At 39.9% G+C, this 27,139-nt stretch overlaps 1 protein-coding gene across 1 annotated transcript in view; it reads right to left on the bottom strand.

The window, feature by feature from the left end:
- Window positions 1–1,144: 1,144 nt before the first annotated feature.
- Window positions 1,145–27,139, bottom strand: part of LOC124788959 (cationic amino acid transporter 3-like) — a 102,750-nt gene continuing 76,755 nt past the window's right edge. Inside the window, exons 9-11 of the mRNA XM_047256248.1 lie at window positions 9,222–9,324; window positions 5,534–5,687; window positions 1,145–1,300 (exon numbers count right to left, since the gene is read on the bottom strand). Coding sequence (XP_047112204.1) covers window positions 1,145–1,300; window positions 5,534–5,687; window positions 9,222–9,324 — 413 coding nt within the window. The remainder of the gene's footprint in view (window positions 1,301–5,533; window positions 5,688–9,221; window positions 9,325–27,139) is intronic.

Here is a 27,139-nt window from a genome sequence, read left to right as displayed (position 1 = left end):
CCTACTAAAAGATACTGAGACAGGCCTTCAACTCAAATTTCTAAATGTGCCAGGAACGGATGTGCAATTATACTGTGACACCACCAGTGGAAAGACTTGCCTGTATGTGCTAGCAGAGCTCTGCAACCTCTTTTTCATAGCCTTCACAACCTCTGCAAACTAGGAGTCAGGGGAAATGCTTAAACTTGTCCATGCCCATTATGTATGACACAGACTACAGAAGTGTTGCCAGGAATGGGCTTGTGCATGCCTAGGCTGCCAACATAGTAAAGTTTTGTGCCATGTCCACACACTCAATGGAAACTTTCTGGAGACAACTGAGAAATATGCCCATGTTCATATTGACACTGTGGGAATCCTGCTATAGTCAGATGGGCAACACTATTTGCTGACAATCACAGACAGATTTACATGTTGGCCAGAAGCAATCCCAGTGGACAACAACTCTACAGAGGCACTGGCAACAGCATTCATGTCTCAGTGGGTTGCGCATTATTGTTGCCCACTACACATTACTACTGACGGATGGCACCAGTTTGAGTAGGAGCTATTTGTGCATCTCAGCAAGTTTTGCAGTGCAGTCCACCATTCTACCACAAGCTACTACCTGGCCAGCATCTGGTATGAGGAGTGATGGCACAGATCTCTTAAGATGGTGCTCATGTGTTAAGTGGACCACAACCTTCCTATTTGTCCTACTTGGCCTGTATGCAGTGTGTAAGCCAGATCTTGATGCAGCTGCGACAAGAATGGTATATGGCAAGACACAGTAGCTGCCAGGGGACTTTGTCAATATACACACCTCAACAGGAAGTGATTCACATCTGCCAGATTTCATAGCACAGTTGAGGGAGCACATCTCACAAATCCGACCCTAGCCCTTATTTTGTTATGGATCACACCAACATTTCTACACAGGAACTGTCCAACAGTACTCATGTCTTGCTCCATAGAAATGGTGTCAGACAGCACATATGCTTCCTTGTAGTGGCCCCCACCATGACCTGGCTCCATCATAACAAGACATTGGACATTTTAATCATTGGCAAATAGCACAATGTTTCCAGTAACCCTCTAAAGGCTGCATTTGTGTTAGAAAACACACTCACTACTCTGTAGCCATTTCACCCACCTCCACTGTCATCTAAACATAGTTGGCTGCCTCCCATCTCTCCAGTGCCACAGCCTCTATGCTAGATACGGTCTGGTCATCATGTACATTTTCCTTCAAGATTCCTAGATGACGCTGAGCCCAGTGGATGCTGACGAAGCTTCGCTTCTCCTCAGGGGCCTGGTGTAGCTACCACTTGAGATCACATGCTTAGCATGCACAATCAGCTGATTGCCACAGAATGTCAAGGAGTTCATGCACCTGCCACTTGGAGAGCTGTCTCATGCTTATTCCTTTCCACAGTGTGGATGCTCTGTAAATTCTGTGATCTAGCACTTAATTATTCTATTGTTATTTACTAATAACTAGTTCTTTCACTACTGCTGAGAGAAATAAATGTTCATATCCTCTCTCCTATTGGAGGTTATTACACAGAATAGTTTGAAGCAATGTGTGTGAACTCAGAGCAGCGAATTATTGAATGTAATAACTGCCATCTGTAGTCCACATGCTGAGCACAGCAAACTAAGCCATCACCTCATGTCCCTACAAGATTAGTGACATATATCTATGTAGGCATACATCTGTATTCACTCACGAGTCACCAGCTCTATTCTATTCACAGTAAACGATAACAGACCGCGAATGGAAAACAAAGGAAATTAGCTACTTAATTATAGTCTTGAGGCCAGTAGAAGTAAGATAGGCAGATTAAAGAAGGATGAAGGAAGACCACTAGTTTAAGAGCTGGCAGGTTTTGGACAAAAATGAAAAGGAAAGAAAAATATGACATGTATGCTCCAAAGTAGTTGTAGAAAAAAAGTAAGTGCCATGTAGACAGATCAAAATGTTTTGAGGCAAGGATATTCACAACTGGTTTTTAAGGTTGGATACTTCGCTCTATTAGCTACATCTCACATAACTGTATCTGTTGCAAATAAATCATTTCAAACACATTTTGTTTCCCCATTTTATCAACTTTCTGACTGACTTCTTGTAGATACCATCAAATAACTCCTGACATACCATCTAAATCTACACAAAGGGTGTTAAAAATGAGTTGACTATTTTGAGAGGTGATAGTAACTATTAAAACCAGAAAAAAATTCAATGAAGGTGGACTCTAAAATATATGCCTTAAGAGCTTTGAGCAATAGTTCATCTTCAGTACTCTTCTAATGCAAGTTCTTTGCAGTCCATATTTTGGAGAAGGAAGTATGGACGGAAATAAGAAATAAATGTCCAGTAAACATGGGCTCTGAAATTCATACCTTATGAGCTATGAGCTCTTGTTCAATAGAACAGATGTGCTTCACAGTAGGAAAGACAAATGTGTGCCCATAGCTCTTAATTAATGCATTTTACAGCCCATTTTATTGGAATTTTTTCTTGTTTTGATGGTTATTATCAACTCTCAATATTTGACACTTTTTTAACATCCTGTATATATCTTGCAAACAACTGCGAAGGTGCATAGCTTTTTTACCTTATGTTACAGTTTCTACCATTCCAATCACACTTGGAGTGTAGAAGAATAACGGATTGTGTGCCTCTCTGTGTGCTGTAGTTGGTCTAATTTTGACTTTTTGGTCCCTATGGGAGTGATACACAGGGGGCTGAGGTATATTTCTAGAATCTCCACTTAATACTTGTTTTGTAATCTGTGTATGTAGGAGGATACAGTGCACACATTCATAGCTAGTATTCATGTCACTGATGAATCCTTTTCTATGGGACTTATGTCATGGTTCAAGGCATATTTATACATCAAAAGCTTCCTTTCCCAATGCTGGAGATATCATCAAAGGCTAAAAAGTCTAAGGTGACAGTTCCAAACTCAAACAATCAGCAAGCCAAACCGTTTACATCCATCCAAGAAACACTCATGTTGTGATGTCAACAGCTATTGGGGCCATGCCAAGATGTGTTATTAAGCCTGTGATGAGGAAGAGTTGGTGCTGTTTATTTTGTTTAGCCCAGAACTTGTCTAGTTTCAATCCTTCTTCTTTTCTGTTAAATTACTTCTCTTTTGAATTACTATGTCTTCTCTGTATATCCTGGAACACTAACAGTTGGTTCTTGATAAAACTGAAGTACTGGGGAAACAAACTTGTTGGTTTCCTGCTCCCATCACATGATCTACTTCGGCCAATTTATCTATGTTTCCCAGACAACAGTTGCTTCTGTGTTCATTAAGTTGAGTGTTAATGCTTCTTTTTGTAGTTCCTAGGTGTACTTGATCACATGTAAAAGAGATTGTGTATACTCCTGCTGTAGCAAGTGGTGGTGGGTAGATACTTTTGCATTCACCAAATATTAATGCAACTTACTTGTTCATTTAAATATTGTTTAAATACTGTGTTCTTTTAGTACTCTGACCTGCTCAGATAACCACGAATGTTACAGCACCTGCTTCCAGGATTAGGAGGAGCATCAGCTCATGTTTGAATCTGCAATTTGGATGTGGTTTTAGGTAGTTTCTCACATCCCAGTAGGTGAATTTCAGATTGATGTCCTACATTGGATATATGCTATGCCAACGTTTAAAACATTTCCTCACACTTACAAATAGAATTTACTCTAGATTCTGACAGGTACAGTACGCTGATTCCATCCTAGAAAGTGGAAAAAAAGGGCAAGGAGGGGGGGGGGGGGGGGGGGGAGATGAACAGGAGAATGATGACCTTAGATGTTTATCCTCCTTAAATCCACAATCAGCTATCAGCAGCTTAGCACTCAGCTGTTTTTTAGGAATGATGGGAAAACATTCCTTTTAGATGGTTCTCTTTCACTAGGTACTCCAGACCTTTTAGGGTATAGTGCCTTATTTATCTTCCTGTCAGAGCAGCCATTTCTTCTGAAAGTAGTTCTTAAATGATTGGGCTCTTTCTCCACATACTGTGCTTCACAGATTCGTTTAGACCAGTCCATCAACGTTCCAATCACTTTTCTTTTTTTTCTTGGGAGGGTGACTGGAATTTTTTGAAGATACCTATCTATGTGAGTGGGTTTCCTGTGACTTTGTGCCCTAAAGTTCTGTCAGGTTTTCTAAGTACCTTACATCCAAAAATTAAATTTGACTTATTTTCTCTTCTTTCATAGTGAGCTTTGTATTAGAAGTAATGTAAGTCAGAAAATTTAGAAACTCTTATGGTATCCATGAGATCATGTAACAAAAGTATCAGCAATGTATGACATCAACAATCTGATGATCTGAAGGACAGTTTCTTCAAATGTTTCCATATAGCCACATCATCAGTTTGCCCATAGAATCTGTTGTCCCACTGCAAGCAAGATGAGGTGACACAATGTTTAAAAGGGTCTGCCATTTCCTTTATGAGAACAGCTTCCAAATGTGACATTAATTAATTATGTAGAATCATGGTAAACAGTGACCCAGCATCAAAATTCAACCTGAATTATGTTTATTTTTCATTATAATAACCAGAATATTTAATATAAATATCAGTTTTTCACACTAATGGCTTTAGGAGAATGGCCAAATGTTTGGCAATTCCATATTGTGACAATCAACAATGGGAGGAGGAGGAGGATGTTAGTGTTTAACGTCCCGTCGACAACGAGGTCATTAGAGACGGAGCGCAAGCTCGGATGAGGGAAGGATGGGGAAGGAAATCGGCCGTGCCCTTTCGAAGGAACCATCCCGGCATTTGCCTGAAGCGATTTAGGGAAATCACGGAAAACCTAAATCAGGATGGCCGGAGACGGGATTGAACCGTCGTCCTCCCGAATGCGAGTCCAGTGTGCTAACCACTGCGCCACCTCGCTCGGTTCAATCAACAATGGGCTTTTGCTGGCTAGTTGATGTCTATTTTCGAACATTGGTCAATCTGGGTTTCAACACTTCTATGACACTCTCCCATCAGTCAAATAAACCTATACTCATTTGTACTGTCTTTCATTGAACATATTAAAAGCCCCATGTTTGTCCTATTTAGTATGGGTCCCACACACTTGAGCAGTATTCCAGGAAGAGACTGGCTGAATTTTTCTAATATTCTACCAATGACCTGAATTCTGCCATACCTACAGCTGAGCCCATCATTCCACTTCATACACCTACATATTGTCATGCAGTGGTATTTGTATGAGCTGACTGATTAAAAAATGTACGATTTAAACTACTTATAATCATGGTGTTGAGCCTGCAGGTAGACATAAGTTACTTCATAAGTACAGACCATCTACATCAATATCTACATCCATACTCTGAAAAACTTGTAGAGTGTGTGGCAGATGGTACATGGGTCATTCTGAAAGTAAGTTTCAAATTAAAGACATGGCATCATGAATCTTTCCCTAACTGCCACCAACACTGAAACATTTGTCATAGCATGCAATCTGTTTCAAGAAACTGCTCTGGTAAAACTCAGTGTCCTGCAATGCAAAGAATTAGTGCACAGCCTGCTCCACCTCAGCACTGATTTGAATTGACATCCCAAGAGTGTGGTTTCGATCTTCATCCCTCACACTCTGCCTTCCTTCTATGAACATGCAACACCAGTGACCAACTGTTTGGCAAAATGTGACCATTCGCAGGAAAGCTTCTGTAAAGCTTGGAAGGTAGGAGATGAGGTACTGGCAGAAGTAAGGCTGTGAGGACAGGGTGTGAGTCATGCTTGGGTAGCTCAGTTGGTAGAGCACTTGCCCGCAAAAGGCAAAGGTCCTGAGTTCGAGTCTCGGTCCGCCACACAGTTTTAACCTGCCAGGAAGTTTTATATCAGCACACACTCCACTGCAGAGTGAAAATCTCATTCTGGAAACATCACTAGTCATTAGACATAGTGAGAGAGCAGAATGGGGCACTCCTTGGAACTCACAGACTTTGAACTTGGTCAGGAGATTGGGTGTCACTCGTGTCATTCATCTATACGTAAGACTTCTAGACTCCTAAAAATCCCTAGGTCCACTGTTTCTGATGTGATAGTGAAGTGGAAATGTGAAAGGACATGTACAAGACAAAAGCATACAGGCCGACCTCATCTGTTGACTGACAGTGACGGTTGACAGTTGAAGAGGGTTGTAATGTGTAATAGTCAGACATCTATCGAGACCATCACACAGGAATTCCAAACTGCATCAGGATCCACTGCAAGTACTATGACTGTTAGGCAGGAGGTGAGAAAACTTGGATTTCATGGTCAAGAAGCTGCTCATAAGCCACACATCACACCAGTAAATGCCAAATAACACCTCACTTGGTGTAAGGAACATAAACATTGGACAACTGAACAGTGGAAAAATGTTGTGTGGAGTGACGAACCATGGTACACAATGTGGCAATCCGATGGCAGGGTGTGGGTATGATGAATGCCCAGTGAATATCCTCTGCCAGTGTGTGTAGTGCCAGCAGTAAAATTCGGAGTCAGTGGTGTTGTGGTGCAGTCGTGTTTTTCATGGAGGGAGCTTGCACCCCTTGTTGTTTTGCATGGCACTATCACAGCACAGGCCTACACTGATGTTTTAAGCACCTTCTTGCTTCCCACTGTTGAAGAGCAATTAGCGGATGATGACTGCAACTTTAAACATGATCGAGCACCTGTTCATAATGCATGACCTGTGGCGGAGTGGTTACATGACAATAACATCGTATAATGGACTGGCCTGCACAGAGTCCTGACCTGAATCCTGTAGAACACCTCTGCGATGTTTTGGAACACTGAATTCATGCCAAGCCTCACTGACTGAGATCAATACCTCTCCTCAGTGCAGCATTCCATGAAGAATGGGCTACCATTCCCCAAGAAACCTTCCAGTGCCTGATTGAATGTATGCCTGTGAGGGTGGAAGCTGTCATTCAGGCTAAGGGTGGGCCAACACCATATTGAATTCCAGCATTACCAACAGAGGGCACCATGATCTTGTATTGTACGTAATTTCAGCCAGGTGTCTGGATACTTTTGAGCACATAGTGTAGTATTTCATTATGGATAACTGCATCATCTGTGTGAAGTCTGACTGTTAATACTGCCTGCAAAGTCATTAATATACAATATGAACAGCAGTGGTCCCAGCACCCTTCCCTGGGACGCACTTGACATTACTTCCACATCTGTCGATAGCTCTCCATCCAAGATAACATGCTGCATCCTCCATACCAAGAAATCTTCAGTTCACACATAAATTTTGCTTGATACCTCATACAACTTTAGTCTTAATAATCAGTATAGAAATCAAGAAATATTGCATCTGCCTGACCGAATTGATTCATACCTTTCAGTATATCATGTGAGAAAAGTCTGAGTTGGGTTTCATATGATCAAAGTTTCTGGAATACATGCTGGATTACATTGAGAAGGCCATTCTGTTAAAGATATGAAATTATACTTGAACTCAGAATATGTTCTTAGATTCTACAACAAATGAATGTTAAGGATATTGGACGGTAGTTTTGTTGATCACTTGTGCTACCCTTCTTGTAGACAGTTGTGATAAAGTCTTTTGTTTAGGGCTCTACAGTAGATAAGAGGTTAACTCAGCTGCAAATTTCGTATAGAATCTGTTAGGGATACATCAGACCCTGGAGTTTTGTTCAGTGTTAGTGATTTCAGCTGTTCCTCAACATAACTGATACTAATATCAGTGAAAAAAAGAGAAAACTCCACATTCTGGCACTGATGGCCTTATCAGGACAAACCAATCCTCTGCCAGTGGCATCAGTGCTGGATGTGATATGGAAGAGTGTGGGCTCAGCACACTGCTCTCTCAGAAGTTGTCATATTTCTTGACCTTGGAGCATTTCTTCTCACTCAAGTAGCTCCTCAGTTGGCATCATGAGGTGAAGTGCATGCACTCCTCTTTCAGTCCTCCCACCATGGAAAAATCCTTGGCAGTACTGAGAATTGACCCTGGTTCCTACACATAGCAGCCAGAAATGCTGATCACTGAGCTAGAGTGGTGGATGGGTTTGCTACAGTAGTCATTCAAAGCTTCACACATTGTGTTCTTGACTGCCAAACACGTTTTATTCGACATCTCCTTATCTATAGCCCTATGTCTTGTTTTATACCTGTTATGCAGTAGTCTCCATTTCTTCAAAATTTTATTTGCCAGAGAGGTTCCTTCCATCACGAACTGTTATGCTAGGAACATATCTGTCAAATATTTATTTATGAACACATTAGATTTTTGCCACAGCCTTCATCAGAAAAAGAGAAACACAAACCATTCCTTCAACACGCAAGCACATGTCATGCACATGTGATCGCCAACTCCAGCAGCTCAACCTTCTCTGCTGTCAAAGGAAAGATGCAAGTATGACCTTAGTGCACAGGTGACAGGTACATTTGTTCTAACATGCACCACAATCTGCAGTTATTCGTGCCTTGTTGCCTACATAACTGCCACAATACCCTATTCACCATGTTGAATGAGTCCTCCAGGCATAAACACGGAGTAGACCTGGTGTTACTTCCCATCCACTACTGTCATTTGCACAAGGGCAACAACATTATACCACATGTTTGACATTCCAATTATTAACAGATCCCTACCCCTTCATCTTTAACTCCTCTTGAAACAGGACACAGTAGATTTCACAACTGGTTAAGTGAGGCTCACTGACTCAATTTCGACATCTGTGGAAGAAATAATCTTGAAGCTGTTGGTTAGAGTGATCAGTGTAACTCCCTAAGCACCTCAAAGCTGCATGTTAGGAGAATGAATATAACTCATCTGTACAAGTTATCTAGTCCTATCACTGACATGCAACTCATAGTGAAGTGGATGACTAGTGATAGAGCCCATAAATCCTGCAGAGGAACCCACACTAGAGATACCTTTGGTTTCACTAGAGATACCTTTGGTTTCTCTTGAGAGCTATAACAACACACACATTTGCAGCAGTTTCCTGTCATTTGACATTAGTCAGCTGCTTATGAACATCAACTAAATCATCTTGTGTTCGAGAACAGCTTTCACAGTGGGACAGTATTGTGGATGATGCAATGTTTCACAGAACAGTAAACAAATAACTTTAAAACAAGCTTGCTGAGTCTCTTGTAATTTCTAGGCCTGTAGAGACTCTCTGCTGATGTGGCAACTATGTTTCAATTAAATGTAGATTTTTAAAAAAAATGTAAGTAATTACCTTAACAGTAGCACACATGCAGAGACCATAGAATATGCTGTCAATGTTCCTATTGATAGCATGCTAACTAGCTGATCCACATTGAAGATGAGTGCCATAAAAGCTGAAATAAAATGAAAACATTTTACATTTAATAAAGAAATGCAGAAGGCTCAAGTGAATGTAATATAACAGTGTTAATCTGAGAAAAACCCTTAGCACTATGGACACTTAGGCTTCTAAAAATAATTGAACATTTTTCTTTCTTGAAGCACTTGTGTGGCCTATAATAAATGGTTTGCCTGCCTGTTATGGTCAAATGGCACCAATAAAACATCCCAGTCAATTAGATTTAGCTAAGAGGGAAACAGGACAGTTTCATATTACTCATAACTGTTGGCTCATACAATACTCACAAAGAAATTATTGGAAAAAACAACAGGAATAAATTTTCTTAGTGTATACTATAGGAGATAAATTCAATTATTTTCTCAAAATATTCTTACAATAAGATAAATCCAGTTTTTCTTTATGAGAAGTCAGGGGCAGTTACAGTGGATCCCAAGAACACATGTTAACATCTGTGGTTGAGCAGTTTTTGCCAGACATGTAATATATATTTCATGTAGAGCAATTGTTTTAATCAAGGCAAATTTGTTGTACTACAAACAATACTGCAAAAATTTTCAGTGTCTTCTAAAAAAAGCAAAACCTGTGAACTACACACAAAAGTTCCACGATCAGATAAAAGACACTTCAGAACCTTGTGAAATATGAAACAAAGAAACCCTGTAGGGAAATGATATTCAGATTCTTGATGACAACACACTGCTGGAAAAAAAATTAGTACACCTGGAAAAATGATATTGATTCTGATTTGATGGTGGCATATGTCACCTGGGGTTAACAGATGTACTGATAATGGTTTCAACATCATCCACCACCAGATAGCATAGTGGCATAGTTACCAGAGCACCATCTATGTCCACCTTTTAATAGGGAATGCTCATAGCCAGAAGGCTCAATTTGGTGCAAATGTGTGAAGCAAGCAGTCAACAGTACCACAGAGGCACATTCATGCTTCCCGCAGTCAACTGAGTGAGCTTCAAAGGTGTCAAATTGTGGACTTTTGAGTGGTGGAATGGTCCTTTTGAAGAATTGCCACACATGTTGGACATGCTGCTTCAGCTGGCAATGATGCTGGTATCAGTGGATATATGAATATTCTCACACTCATAGACAAGGTTCTGCATGTCCACACAGCCCAGATACCTACCAGGACCATCATATTGTAAGATCAGCAGTGGCTCATTTTACAGCTTCCACATCACAAAGAAGAGGGCTGATGAAGCATCAGCACCAACTGTTGTGAACCAGTTATTGGCAGGTGAGCACACCTCTAGCCGATCTTCCACTCATGCCATAGCATCGACTTGCACAAGCTCAAGTAGTATACTGTCAGAAGATCACTTGAAAAATTGAATGGTGTGCTATGGTCTTCAGTGAAGGAAACAGATTCTCCCTGCATGCAAGTGATGGTTGTTCATGTGTATAACACAGACCTGGTGAACACTATTTTGTAAAGTGCATCTGGTCAAGACACACTGGCCCCACCCTAAGTCTTATGGTCTAGAATGTGATAAGTTACAGCTCTCATTCAGCTTTGGTGTTTCTGGATGGGATGCTAACCAGTGCTCAGTATGTGCAGAATGTTGTTAAACCCCTTCATTTGCCATTTTTCCAACAGAAAGGTGATGTGTTGTTCTAAGATGATAATTCTTACCCACACACTGCCCATGAAACTCAACATGCTCTGGAATATGCGCAGCAACTTCCCTGGCCAGTATGGTCTCCAAATTTGTCTCCAGTTGAGCATAAGTTGGGTATGATGGAATGAGAAGTGATTTATGAGACTCATCAATCAACAATTCTTATAGTACTTCATGAACTGGGCAAGCAGGCACAGCATAACATATTCCAGCACAGTATTTGTCATCTGTACAATTGACTGGATGCCAGAGTCAGTTCCTACATTACTGCCCATAAACATACCAATGTGGGTGTTTCAGCATTGGTCAATACCCAGTACCTCAGACCACTTGCACTATTAAGCTATAAAAGTAATTGTTTCATATACTCCATATGCACTGTTGCAACAATAAATCTTGAGTGAATTGGAACTTATTAATAAAATTAGTCACTAGATTGAGAATTTCTTGGCAAGGAGTACACAATATCTTACTAATTTTTTCTGCCAGTTTATCAGCAGAACAGATGATATTATATTCAAATTATCAGTCATTAAGTTACATGAATTCTTCCTAACAGTAGCAGAAAACAAGAACAAGAAATGGGTCATTGAAAGCAGATTCATTAGATTAAGTTAGTCAGGTGTTGGATGCTTCATAAACAGACATTACTGTTGTCAATTCTGGCATGAAAGAGGTTATAAAGATCATTAGGTCACTGTAAAGCAGTAATTCTTTTTGTTGTAATGGTCCTGAAATAAAATTATGGAATTTTTTTTCTGATTTGATTGTACCCAGCCTTCTTGTTGCCTTTCTCACAATTATCAGTATGGGTAGATTATCACTAATCATAAGTTGTTACCAGTACAGTTTACAGAAGTATCCACTGCTTATGCCTTTTAATGTATAATGTTCATGTACCTGAAGGCTCGCCTTCATGAAGGCTGAGATTAAATCTGAACAGTTTTGTCGATAATCTCTATATATATTTACCTCTTTCATAACAAATTTACAAGTTTTATGAAGGAAATGGAGGAGTTCATCAAATAAAGCCAAATTACTTCTTATGAAAAGGTTTCCTGCATTGCACAGTGCTACTCTGTGATGCTGGGTGAGCACAATGAGTGATGTACCATCTGTATAAGGTAGTTAACATTGATGTATAACTTCAATATGCTAGGAGAGAATGGACAGAAGTCCATACCTTATAACACTCCCATCTCATCTTCTTGCAAGAGAAAATCTCTCTCTCTCTCTCTCTCTCTCTCTCTCTCTCTCTCTCTCTCTCTCTCTAATGTTCATTCCTGAGCTTGGTTAAAAGGTGTTGGCCTAACCACCTTGATAATATATTCCTCTCCTAACACTGGTTCTTGAAGCTCTTTAACTCTCTCCCATGGGTCAAGCAAACCTGTCACCATTCATGTTGCCATCCTTTCACTATTTCAGTATCCCCTGGTAGTCCTATTTGGAATGAATCCCATATAGTTGGAATGAATCAAGTATATTTCAGCAATATTCTAGGAGTGGGTTCCTCAAGTGATTTGTAAGTAATTTTTGTTGTAAACTGATTGCATTTTACCCGTATCCTACCAATGTATCAAAATCTGCCATCTGCTTTACCTATGACTGGGCTTAAGTAATGATCCAGTTTCATAGGCACATACATCATTACACCCAAGTATTTCCATAAAAATGACTGATTCTCTCGTCTCATAGAATCAGGTATACTGTTGGTGGCCTGTGTCTTCCCAACAGGATATTTTGATGTCATAACGCAGCATCTTCATAAGTTGAAGATGAAGATACCAAGTTACAACATCAAAATCTCGTACGATAATGAATGCTGGGAAAGTCTAAGAAATTATTATGACTGATCCTAAGTATGACTGATTAACATTATAGGCATAGGGTATTTCTTTCCTGTGTTTTGTGAAGTGCATAATTTTAGACTTGTTTATATTTAAAGCAAGTTACCAATTTCTGCACCACTTTGAAATCTTATCGAGATCTGAGTGTTTGTGCAGTTTCTTCCTGACAATACTTCATTATAGATAACTACATCCTCTGCAAAAATTCTCATGTTACTATTAATATGGTCTGCCAGGTCATTATTATACAAAATGAATTGCAAGAGCTGCAGTGCTCTTCCCTGTGCCATATTTGAAGTATCTTGTATGTAATTTCTTTACTTCCTACCCAAGAAAACATATTGTGTGCTCCTTACCAAGAAATTCTCAGTCTAGTGACTAATTTTGTTTAATATCCTGATTGTAGTGTCCTTTTAATTTTGGATTAAAATAGATCTATCTTCCTGGAACAACACATTTAAATCTCAAATATTACTCATTCTTTGTCTCAGCTTCCTCATTATGACCCACTGTAAAGGAAAAATGGATTCATAATATTGTAAAAATATTTTTAGGAAAGAATTGTTTTTCTCATCAGTGGTAAACTTTATTCCATTATTTGTTCACAAATTCTCTGTGAACTGTGTTGTGGCAATGTCAATCAGGCAGTGCACCACAACATGCACAAAAGAAGAAAATTGGGGTACAAAAGAATAATCTTTGCCATTGTCAGCATAATAACTCATGTTTACTCTCTTATATTTGTTCTTTTAGTGTGTATTTTGGAGCTAGAAATAAGTAGTCATTTGAAGTAACCCTCCATATTCTTCTGTAGCAAATACATCTATGGTGAGTTCACATAGGTGTGATCCCAAAAAGAAAGCAATAGAGAAACATGTATCATTGGAAGAAATGGATTTTCCGACCCATATATCAGCAGCAGGAGTTAAAATGGAACATGGTTTTTCACCAGATTCAGGATGACTCAGGATCCTTGATGGCTAATTTGCCACCAACAGTAACCATAGAGAATAATGTCCAAGAGGGGAATGTAAATGTCTGAAGCAGTGATGGTAAGCTTGCTTCCATCATTCTAGATCATGAAACTGCAGCTTTGGTTTATGCAGGCTGATTGTATTTTTCAGCAATGAAAAGTGTTTGCAAAATGTGTTAAATTCAATATAATCTGGAAGGTATAGAAGAGGTAGTTGATGCCTTGGGACAACAAAACTATGGTACACTCAAAGAGGCACTCATAGAGCCACCTGCTTTATTGCGGAGATATGTTTGTGAAAATTTTTTTCAGATGACAGTATGGGACTCAAGAGCAGATACTTAGAATACTTTGCACTTTGGTGAGACTGGATCTTTTTCCTGAACAAACCTTAAGGGTGCTGTGGTTGGGAAAAATTCCGGCCAACATCCAAACTGTTGTAGTGACGCAGACAAATACGCCGTAACAGGACAGCAGACATTGTCACAAGCAATTTAGAGCTGGCCTCTATATGGGGAACAGTCAGTGCTATGTGAGAGGAGGGGCCTGAGGCAGACATGGAAACTGTCAAGAATAGTACGAACCCCGTAACAGACATGAGAAATTCACAATTACGATGCATGTCAACCAGATACACAATGGAGCAGCTAGCAGTACAAGTGGCCAAGCTCAATATGCAGGCAGCAACCCATCAGCAACAGGTACATAGCTACAGCTGGAAGAAGTGCAAGGACATTGAAACACAATCTTCAATGGGAGACAATGGTGCTGGTATCACAAACGTTTTGGGAACCTTGTTCGCCAATGCCCTCAACCCTGCAATTACCCAAACTGCAAAGACAGGTGTAAAGAGCACAAAAACTTGTGATCAACCACATAGGCACTAGGAACGGTATACAATATGTGTAAGTACTAATGCAATGCTGACGTCAAACAATACTTGTCAATGATTGTTTGTGCACCACTATGCTTCGGGTGAGAAATTTCTGGTGGAAACATGGTCAGAAATCAGTGTCTACCCAAGAAAGTCTAAAGACACAATAAGAGCAACCACACAACATGTATTAACAGCAGCCGGCAATTCCAGAATTTTGGCATATGGTGGGAGATGATCGTAATTACAACTGAATCAAAATTTTCACCCATCATGGACTTCTACAGTTGCAGATGTGCCTGATCCTACAATAGCTGCAGATTTTCTGTACAATTATCATCTCATACCAGATTTAGTCAACTGTCAATTGGTGCCATTTCATAGAGGAGAAAAATTGTCTACAACAGCTTCCAAGTCGGGTTTTCATACAGCGCAAGCTGCCCATGACTTGCCAAACAAAGATGCCTGGTACCTCTTCTGCATCATCTGAATAGGGATTCAATGCTGCATTATCTGCAGTGATGTGTGGTGCACATGGGTCAGGGTGTATACGACCCGGGACAACTGGGAGATCTGGGAAAAACCTGGGAATTTTTTCATCCGGGAGAAAACCGGGAAAAACCCGGGAATTGTTTAGAATTCCAGGAATTTTTCTTTGTTTTAGTTTTCAGTTAAATTTTTGTGATTTTGACTGGTAAGAACCAATATATTCTAACAAAGGACATTACTGCATCCCACTACTGCAGAATAATGGTGCAGCAACAAAACATGAACAGGAGAGAGAGAGAGAGAAAGAGAGAGAGAGAGAGAGAGAGAGAGAGAGAGAGAGAGGGAAAAAAAAAAAAAGTTACAAAGGAAATGAGCCATATACAACAAAACAGTGCTCATACAAGCGTCTACCAACAGCAAAGTCTATCAAATGCTTTAGGAAGACTATGCAATGCTTTATAACAACAAATTGCCTCCGATAAGCGTGACGTGATAACTGTTTAAATTAGATTCGTTTGAGCAGTTGCAGGTGGGATCTTGCACATTCGCAGTTGAGTCGCGTATGAGTAGTACCTTCTCCTGCTTCTGGTTACAGAAGTGTGGCTGGGCGTCACTTCTTAATATTGCCCCGATTCGAAAATATAGTAAATCTGGGGCTGATGCACAGAGCAGTCTGAGTTGTGGTGGGGAAGTGGGTCGTCACGACGTGACCTGTGTTCACGTTCAGTGATTTTGTTGTTTCCTCTTCGTTTATTGCTCTCGCGCTAAACAATAACAAAACGGATTTTTGTGGCAGTGAGCTTTCAAATTAATTAAAATAGTTCACATAATTACGGAAGGCTAAAATATGTTTTTAGTTTCAGATTTTATTTCCACCTTTCTGACAGTCAAGCATTAATCGCCTTACAGAACAATGAAGTTATTTTTGCCGGTTTTTATTAATCTTTTCTGCTGAGACAGTCAATTTATTTGAAACGAAGTGTTTGATTTCACACTATTGGCTAGTTTCATCTTTTTGCTGCATTTCAAGTGCACGTATGGCATATGCCATATTGAACCAAACATGAGATAATATAGTACTGGTACTTCAAGAAAATTTGGCCAACGGCGTTGCCGCAGTGGATACACCGGTTCCCGCGCAATCACCGAAGTTAAGCACTGTTGGGCGTGGCCGGCACTTGGATGGGTGACCATCCGGCCGCCATGTGCTGTTGCCATTTTTCGGGCTGCACTCAGCCTCGTGATGCCAATTGAGGAGCTACTCGACTGAATAGCAGCGGCTCCGGTCAAAGAAAACCATCATAACGACCGGGAGAGCGGTGTGCTGACCACACGCAACTCCTATCCGCATCCTCACCTGAGGATGACACGGCGGTCGGATGGTCCAGATGGGCCACTTGTGGCCTGAAGACGGAGTGCTTACTCCAAGAAAATTTACATATGATTGTGCATTTGAAGCCGAATTATGCATTTTAGTATGGTTCATGAAATTCCGAAGCTTTTGAAGTATCCTCTTTTGTCTTGTTCCTTTTATGACACAATGTAAGATCTTTTAATGTTTTACACGTATGAACATAAAGGCTTCCTGCATCATCGTAGCTGTGCAAGCGCATGACGCCTATTATCTGGCGCTCTGTTGCAACTGCTGAACTGAACCTATGTCTAATAGGTCGCGGGAAAATATTGCGAATGGTGTTTTGAAAAGCGCTACATTCAGAGCAGATTTACTTATACGCAAGATGAACTATATGCGAGAATGTACGATGAATTTCTTAAATCACAAAGCGTTTCACTCTCATTTAAAAGTCAACTCTTTCAGGACGACCATTTAGAAGAATTTAGAGTCCAGCAGATCAGACATTTATGTCGTTATTAAAAATTTTACTGGTACATTTGTGTGATGTATCTTAAAGTGTAACACGCGCAAAAAAGATCAACATTATATGTGGAAACTTAGCTCCTCTTCCAGCTTATTAAGCTTCAAGACCAATATTATATGTGAGTGCTATGTATGTTTATTTAAACCATTAACTTTCGTTATTTGTGTGTTCGCGATACTTAAGAGTGATATTGCTATTGGCTGATTACATCACGTGTCCTATGCTGTCATCAGCTGGTGAGATCATGCTTACAAAAGCATATCGCAATCTCGTTTCAGCGCTTCGGGAAGTGCCATGTGGTGTTTGTTGGAATTCAAATTTATACCTTCGTAATACGAAAATATGCAGCGTACATGTTGCTGCACATCAAAGGTGTTTTTCCTCCCTGAGATTCATTTTTGAAAGTGCTGGGAAATTCTACGTCGGTATATAAAACAATAAACATTCAAAGGATTGATGAGTTTTACAGTGCCGAGGAAGAGTATACTGTCACTTAACATAGAAAAAGTGTACTTTCGCCCGGGAGAAAGTGTATTTTTAACCGGAAAAATACGGGAATTTTTTTTCTTTGTCCACGTATACACCCTGTGGGTACACCACACAAGAAGAACACAAGAAGGTGCTACAATTTGGTTATGGTAGGCAACCTTACAACACTGCCCAAGGATGGCCATTTCACAATTTATTGCCCAACTTCCTAGCATTTACAGAGTCTGCAAGTGGCATTAGGAAATGCAAGCATTTCACACAGCATCACATCTGTATGACTTGAGGGCAGCCTGTCTCCTGTCAACTGCAGTGCCTGGCTCCAAATAAGCTGCTCGCAGTGGAGGTAGAGTTTGAACGGCTGCTAAAAACAGGTATTTAAACTAGATCTAACAGCACATAGGGATTACCAACTCATATCATTCCAAAGGAAGATAAAGCCAGGAGGATATATAGTGGCTACAGAGCACTCACAGCATGCAAAATTCTGGATGAGTACCCCATTCTGAATGTCACAGACTTCAACAATACCACTAGTTGCTCGACAGTATTTAGTGTGACAGATTATACAAAAGCATATTCTCATATGCCCATAGCATCAGCGGATCTTTAAGAAACAATAGCCACCATGTCCTTCAGACTTTTCAAATACCATTTCATGCCAGTTGGCCTCAGGAATGCTACACAGATTTGGCAGACGTTCATGCACAAAGTGCTGTTGGAGTTGCCATTTGTGTTTTGTTACATGGATGACATTTTAATATTCTCTGCTTCAGTAGATCAGTATACAGACCAGCTTTTCCACAGGCTGCAAGATTACAGCATCATCATTAATGATGTGGTGTGTCCTGGGAAGAGTGAAGCTTGTTTCCTGGAATACTTAGTTTCAGAGACAGGGTTGGCACTATTACATGAACGGGTCAAAGCAGTGCAGTAAATACCTCTTCCCAGTAAGCACGAAGGCATTTGGAGATCTTTTGGCATGCTATCTGCCTAGTCTAGCAGTAACCCAGGAACTACTCACAAGTTGCTCATCAGAAGGATACTACAGGCAACTGAAAGATTCCTTGGACTTCCGAGGACATCCAAAACAGGCATTCCTGTGGCTGTTATGGTAGATGCTAGCCAGATAGTGGTAGGTGCAATGTTGCAACAAAAGGTAGATGGGAAGTGGCAGCCACTTGCAGTCTCCTCTAACAATTTGATGCAACAACAACAAAAATGGAGCAGCATCGACCATCAACCATGTACCTGGCAGGCTGACATTCTCACACAGCCACAGAGGGGAGATATTTTACACTCTTCACGGACTACAAGCCCCTGGTTGCTATTTTCCAATGAAGCATGGAGCTTACATCACTGCATCAGTACAGGCATGTTGAATATATACCTCAATTCACAACAGACATGTGGCACATAGCAGGAAAGGAGAATGTGGTAGCAGATTGTCTGTCCTGGAACTGTGCCGGTCTATGATCTATTCACTGGGACAAGTTAGCATCAGAGCAGCATGTTGATCCTTTTTTACACTGTATTCTCCATAATGGAAACTTGGGATTATGACAGATGAGTACCACTTACAGAGGTCTCAGAAGGAATTTTGCATGTTGCGAGAAGTCAGCAATGGCCTTAAATTATAGAACCATGTTACTGGCAACTTTTTGAAGCACCACACAATCTAAAACACCCAGGAGTGCAAGCTACAGCTAAGATGGTCACTGCCAGAGTGGTGTAGGCCAAGATGCAAAGAGATTGTCAGGTGTGGGCAAGCATGTGCTTAACGTGTCAGTGAAACAAGGTTGGAAAGCATGTGTCCACACTGATTGCTCAATTTCCAATATCTGCAGGCAGGTTTTCATATCCCCATGTGGACATTGTTGGCCCATTGTAGAGCTCTATGAGACAACAATATCTGTTAGTGATCATCGATCATTTTGCAAGGTGGCCAGAAGTCGCAATACCTACTGACATATTGGCAGAGTCAGTGGCAGAAGAACTGGTGCACACAAGGTTCTCCATGTTCAGCCAACCACATGATATTACTACATATTGTGAAAGGCAATTTGAGAGCCAGCTATCATCAAGCTCCTGTTATTATTTGGCTGGAACTATCTGTACATGACAAGCTATCATCCCACCAGTAACAACATGATGGAATGCTTCCACTGCACACTCAAGATGTTGTTAATGCATAGTCCATCAGAGTGGGCAGAAGCACTCTCCCTAGTCTTATTTGGATTACCCAAGGCAATAGAGGAGGATATTTAATGCTCTCCAGCACAATTAGTTCGCAGTGAACAATTGTGGGTTCCAAGGGAATTAATCTCGTCTGACTCCACACAGAAAAGTGAACCACAGTTTTGTACACATTTTGCACAATGGCTCAATAATAAAATGAGGAACATTTAATCAACCAGCCTCACCAGATTTGGCAAATGGTAGGTATTAGGGCTCAAGGACTTAGAAAAGATGTCCCATGTGTGACTTTCCCTGACTGATTTCACCATACACTGGCCCTTACAAAGTGATAGAAAGAGCCTGCCACATCTTCAAAATTGATAGAGGTGGGAGACAAAAAACAGTTTCTATCAAGAGATTCGGACTAGCATGCATGGAAGGAGGTACCTCCTTACACACATTGAGACTTTGTTTTCTGAGCATTTGTGAGATGGAAGTAAATAGTTATCTGAAGTAACCCTTTGCATTCTTCTGCAACAAATACATAAATGGCAAATTCTCAAAGTGTAAATGAATCAGCATTTACAATTCTGTGAAACTGAGTGTTTCCTTTCTTGGTTTAATAGTTAAACCATTTATTTTTTGGCTCACATCTATTTCAGGCAAGACAGTTGGATTTACAAATAAATTATAAGCTGTTGTTGCACTATGCCCTTCCATCACTGTTGAAAATGTAATTGTGCAGATCCAACCAAAGCTAGACATCAGCAACTCTATCTGCCCTTGATCAGTGCTATCCAAGACGAAATCAATACTGGAATTTCCACATGCAATACTTCCTTCCCAGTTATTTCAACTCTTATTTAATAGAAAGCAGTCTAAATGACAGTAATTTTATTTATTTTTGATTCTGGTAACTGGTTTCCATACACAAGACCACCTTCATCTTGTAGACAAAAACTAGTTACTGGAATTAAAAATAAATAAATTATTGCAATTTTGACTATTTTTTATTAAAATTGTACATATGATACAGTGGATCAAAACTGATATCAAGAATAATGTCTTATTGGACCTCCCTATTTCCTTTCTTTGTTATCAATCTTCTGACTGTTGTGTAGTGGCCCGCCATGAATAAATTAGAGGCCACATGTCCTGTGAATACACATTAGGTCTCTTTAACACAGTGTTTTCCACTGCATTTTGCATCCTCATGCTGTTGATCATTGGTGATGCTTCCTTTTTTTATAGGTAGGTTCCTATGCCAAAGGCAAGAGATTGTCCACACGTCCATCCTCTTTGACAGCACCATTGGCAAAAGTAGTGTGAATCTTCACACTGGAAGCCTTCAGCCATCATTGCTGATGATTCTTATTCAAAATTTAAGGAGTGGCTTGATATGGATCTGAGACCTAGAACATTTTTATTATCAGTCAAAGATGCTACCCCTAGAACACAGGTCAAAGTTTAAAACACTTCTGTTTATGGCCTGTAGGTTGACAGAAGTGTTCTCTAGCATGCTTCAAAATCTATTAATGAAGTACTGCACTTGAAGAACTGTTCATTGTGGCTTAATTTAGGTACAGTGACAATGACTTTATTTGACATTTTTGTGTATATAGTCACTCCCTGTTTCCTTACATTAGGCCTAACTTGTATTGTATAATGGAATATTAACTTTTATCTATCAATGGATATTTGTTAAATTTTTATGACCTCCAGACGATGTTCTGTTATGAACAGTCCATCTGTAAAAGTACCTTTAGATTTTAATTACCTGCATTGATATGTGATGATCCACTTTCTTACTTAATAAGCTTGCTATGTTCTGAAGAAAAATCTAAATGCATCACAGTTGTCACCTTTTGTGCAACTTGAGCTGCCTTTTTTCTGCTGGTTGTTGCAACTGTGACTATAATTATTCAGCAGCTCTATCATTCAGAAAAGTTTTCTCCATAAAACGCCTAATGAAAATATTCAAAATTACGAGAACCTGACAGACATTGCTTCCCCCCCCCCCCCCCCCCCCCCCACACACACACACACACTGAATGCTTCTGGACATTAATTGTGCAAGTGCTGTTATTGCAATTGGCAGGTAGGGTATACATGGCCTTCATGAGAGGAAGAGAGGGAAAGATAGGTCGGCTGACCTTACAGAAAATGTATGGATGGGCCACCATCACACAGAATCAGCGTTCAAGCAAGCTGTTATGAAAGAAGTTAAAATAACAGAAGAGTTGTAAAAATACTTAAGAATACAAGGAAAAGTAAGGTTAGCTTATTTCATCAGAATATTAGAGGACTGATACCTTTTTTTATGTTAGAGTAAGCCTTCAGGCACCCCATTATGAAAGAATTTAAAACAACAAAAGAGTTACACAAAATATTTAAGAATGTACAGAAAAGTAAGGTTAGCTTATTTCACCAGAAAATTAGAGGACTGATAATCAGGTAGAAGAACTTCTTGGCTGTTTAGCATATTTAGAGAGCTCTAAAAAGACTGACATCCTTTGTCTATCTGAGCACCATGTAACCACAAGGCTAGAGAAGTTAAATATAAAAGATTACACTCTAGCAGATTACTTTTGTAGAACTAATATGGAAACAGGAGGAGTTGTTACACTTATTAAAGCAGTACACAAGTTTAGAAACATTGAGATAGGTAGATTTTGTAGTGATCAACACACAGAACTGTGTGCTTGTGAATTAATGTTGAACAATAGTTCACTCTTAATAGTAACTGTATACACATACCCATTGAGATAAGTAGATTTTGTAGTGATCAACACACAGAATTGTGTGCTCATGAATTAAAATTGAACAATAGTTCACTTTTAATTGTAACAGTATATAGATACCCAGTGGAAAATTTTGAATTGCTTGTCAGAAGTTTGGATTCCTTAGTAAGCTATCTATCAGGTAGCAGCCAACAGTTAATAGTCTGTGGTGGTTTCAGTGTATATTTTCTGAAGGATCATGCTAGGAAAAATGATATGGAAGCCTTATTTGGATCCTCCAATTTGATCTCAGTAATTAACTTTCCAACACTGGTAGATAAAGATGGTTGTACCCTAATAATAATGTTTTCTTTGATGAAGCTGAAAGCAAGGGAATAACCATACATCGAGTAATAAATGTTCTCTCTCATGACGGTGCACAGTTAGGATAAATGAGATGATGCCTTACAACATAGCTACTCCTCAGTGGAAATCATTTATAATAATTAATGAGCCCAGAACAAATGTTCTTAAGAATAGTTTATAAGACATGACCTCAGATGAAATTGATAATGAACCAATTGCTGACACAAAATATGATCTATTCCATGATAAATTCATATCATTATTTGAACATAGCTTTCCACACAAGCTGACATTTAAATTGCTCTGTAAAAATTCTTGGAGCACTAGAGGGATGAAAGTATCTTCTGAAAGAAAAAGAGAATTGGGTCTGTTTGCAGGAACAAGTAAAAATCCTGCACTAGTTGCACACTACCAAATTACTAAGAAAAGTTATTAAAAATCAAGGGACATGCACATTATGTCAGAAATCAATAATTCTGACAACAGTCTTAGGGTATATGGAATGTAGTGAAACTAGAGATATGATAACAGGCCAAATAACAGGATAACACAACTATTGATTGAAATGGAAAGGCAATAAATAATGAGCCACAGGTAGCAAATGAATTTAATAATCATTTCTTTCATAGAGTAGAAAATATATGGACAAACAGATCAAGAGAAAATGCACACCAGCATACTGAAAACGCAATGCTCATAAAATTCAACCACATGAATATATCACCAAATTCTATCCCCCTGCCGCCCCCCCCCCCCAAAAAAAAACCTATATATATTCCCTCAATAATAAAAGTTCATATGAATGTGATGGTGTTTCCCACAGAGTACTAAATATCTGTTCCCATGTAATATAAGCTGTGTCTTTTCTGAAACACATAATGCATCACTTACTCATGGCATTTTCCCAGAGAGACTGAAATATGTCATTCTTAAACCCCTCCATACTAAAGCTGATAGGAGGGAAATTAATAATTACCACTCTGTTTCACTGCTGACATCATTTCCAAAGTTTTTGAGTAGGTGATGTATCTAGAATAGTATCCCATCTGAGCCACAATGATATCCTCAGTAAATCACCGTTTGCATGTCAGAAGAGTTGCTCTACTGAAAATGCCATTTACACAAGCAATAAATAACAAAATAGCACCAGTTTCTATTTTCTCTGACCTATCTAAGGCATTTGACTGTGTAAACCACAATACCCTCCTAGATAAACTGTGGTTTTATAGAGTAATGGTACAGCCAAGTGATCGATGTCATATCTAACCAAAATAACACAGACGTTTGTACTTAGTAATGCTACTGATGTAATCAGGGGAGATTTCTTTGACTGGAGAGACAATATGACTGGTGGTCCCCAAGGCTCAGTCTTAGGTCCACCATTGTTCCTTGTATTTGTAAATGATCTGCCAACTAACATACAACAAGCAGAATTACTTCTTTTTGCAGATGACAGTAGTACTGTAATCAACCAAAGCGAATGTACAGCAGCAGAAGAAATGGTAAACAAAACTAGTTAATGTGCTATTGGATAATGAAGGGGTGTGCTCCTTTGTGGCTGGTTCTTAGGGGTGGTGGGAACCAATAATGCCATATGGAGTAATGTTCTGGAGTAACACATCCTCAAGGGAAAAGCCTTCATTATTTGAAAATGTGCTTTGTGAATAATATGTGGTGCTCACCCACAATCATCTTGTAAACATCTGTTTAAGGAGTTGGGCATCAGGCAGTCAGCTTCAAATGTTGCTTCTCTTTATTTTCTCAATAACATTTCTCAAAAAAAAAAAAACATTGCCTTCCCTCCAGGGATTCCCATTTGAGTTCCCAAAGCATCTATGTAACATTTACATCTTGCTCAAACCAACTGGTACCAAATCTAGCAAACCGCCTCTGATTTGCTTCGATGTCTTCATTCAATCCAACCTGGTATGGATCCCAAACACTTAAGCAGTACTCAAGAATAGATCACACCAGCATCCTATATGCAGTCTCCTTTACAGGTAAATCACTCTTTCCTAAAATTCTCCCTATAAACCAAAGTTGACAATTCACCTTCCCTACCTCAGTTCTCAAATGCTCATTCCATTTCATATCGCTTTGTGACATTATGCCAAGATATTTAAATGACTTGACTGTGTCAAGCAGGACACTAGTATACTGTATCCAAACATTACAGGTTTAATGTTCCTACTCATCCACATTAACTGATATTTTTCCACATTTAGAACTAGCCACCATTCATAACACCAACTGGAAATTTTGTTGAAGTCACCTTGTATCTTCCTATAGTTATTCAACTTTGACACCTTACAATCCACCACAGCATTATCAGCAAACAACGGCAGATCGCTGCCCATCCTGTCTACCAAATCATGTATGTATATAGAGAACAACACTGGTCCTAACACACTTCCCTGGACCACTCCTGATGACATCCTTGTCTCTGCTGAACATTCGCCGTCGAGGAAAACATACTGGGTTCTATCACACTGGTGTCCAAAATTAAAGCAACAAAGTGCTATTTCCCCATCCTGTGTCTAATTCATGATGCAGTCATACAAACTGCCAACAGATATCCATATGATCATGTTCTCCGCGCGACTGCTACGGTCGCAGGTTCGAATCCTGCCTCGGGCATGGATGTGTGTGATGTCCTTAGGTTAGTTAGGTTTAAGTAGTTCTAAGTTCTAGGGGACTGATGACCACAGATGTTAAGTCCCATAGTGCTCAGAGCCATTTGAACCATTTGATCATGTTCTGCACGGAAGATGGTATTACAGTCAACAGACAACCACGTAAACAATGATGTCATGGCATCTATCAAACAGGTAGTGTTTGCTGGGAAGTGCCATAACCACAATTACTGCGTGCACAGTCACAGATGGTGCAGTACAGCACAGAGAAGAAATATATTGGACACTCTTCAATGGGGGACCACAGAAAGAATGGAAGCAGGACAGTTGCAAGCTGATGTTGCCCTATGGCTTACTGTGGATTGTTCTGTTGTTTCTTAGATGTTGCGACAGTTTATAGAGAACAAAACTGTAACCCAAAGACCAGGGCAGGGCCAACCACATGTGATATCAGAAAGAGAGGACTATTAATTTGGCTATAAGGGCACAATGGTAATGCCTTGGTACTGCATGGAAACTGGCACCTGACCTCACAGCACCCACTGGATGTGTTGTATTGAGGCAAACGGTAAACAGAAGGCTACAGTAAGATGGCCTTTATTGTTGGAGACCCACTGTATGTTTACCTCTGATGTATCTTCACAGAAGGGAATGTCTAGAGCAGAGTTGTCAACATGCCACCTGGACGATTGAACAGAGTTGGTCTGTTCTTTTCACAATGAGTTATGATTTGGTCTGGAGAGCGATTCTTGGTGGATTAGCATCTGGAGGACACATGGAAAATGATTTTGGGACCCAAACAGTGTGGAAAGAGACCAATATCAGGGTGGATCCTTAATGCTGTGGGCAGGGATTATGTTAACCACTCCATCACCTCTTTGTGAAATTGTATGGGTGAATCGGCAAGGTTTACTGCTGTTAGGTATCATGATGAGATCTTGGGACCTCATGTACAGTTGTTGCAAGGTGCTGTGGGCTTGGACTTTGTATTCAAGGATGATAATGCTCAACCTAGTAGAGCACAGGTGATTGATCTTTTCTTAGAAATGGAAGATATTGCATGTCCAGCATGGCCTGCTCGCTCCCCCAATTTTAATCCCTTAGAGCATGTCTGGGATGCACTAGCAAGGTGGTTACATCACATCAGCATCCATCAACCACTCTCCAAGACTTGTGAGCAACTCTACAAGAAAAATGGGCTTTATTGCCTTACCATGAGATTGATGACATCATTCACAACATGCCCTGTCATTGTCAGGCCTATATTGTTTCCAGAGGAAGCCACATCCCATACGGAACACATTACCCAGTTTCAGAATCTGTGTGCGAACCTGTTAAGTTGGAACGAATGAAGAACACCTTTGTCTATCATTATGCTTGTTGCAGTTGTTTATGCTCTGCATTCTATACATTGTTCCTACTTTACTATCACCTGCTTATAGTGTTTTGTGGCAGAATAAATGCAATCTTGCTAAATTTCCATTTGTTGCTTCATTTTGGACCCCATTTTACTTAAGAATTCTTTAAGCCACACACATATCCATGAACTTATTCCATATGCTCGTTCCTTCATTACAGACTGTAATAAGGCACTGTGTCAAATGCTTTCCGGAAATCTAGAAAAATGATATCTACCTGTTGTCCTCCATCCATTGTTCACAGTATATCATGTGAGAAAAGGGCAAGCTGAGTTTCACATGAGCATCTAAAACCATGCTGATTCA

The sequence above is a fragment of the Schistocerca piceifrons genome, chromosome 3, assembly GCF_021461385.2.
Source record: "Schistocerca piceifrons isolate TAMUIC-IGC-003096 chromosome 3, iqSchPice1.1, whole genome shotgun sequence".
NCBI classification, from domain to species: Eukaryota; Metazoa; Arthropoda; class Insecta; order Orthoptera; family Acrididae; genus Schistocerca; species Schistocerca piceifrons.
Note: the sequence above shows the minus strand (reverse complement) of the source record. Positions and strands in the feature narration are given on the sequence as shown.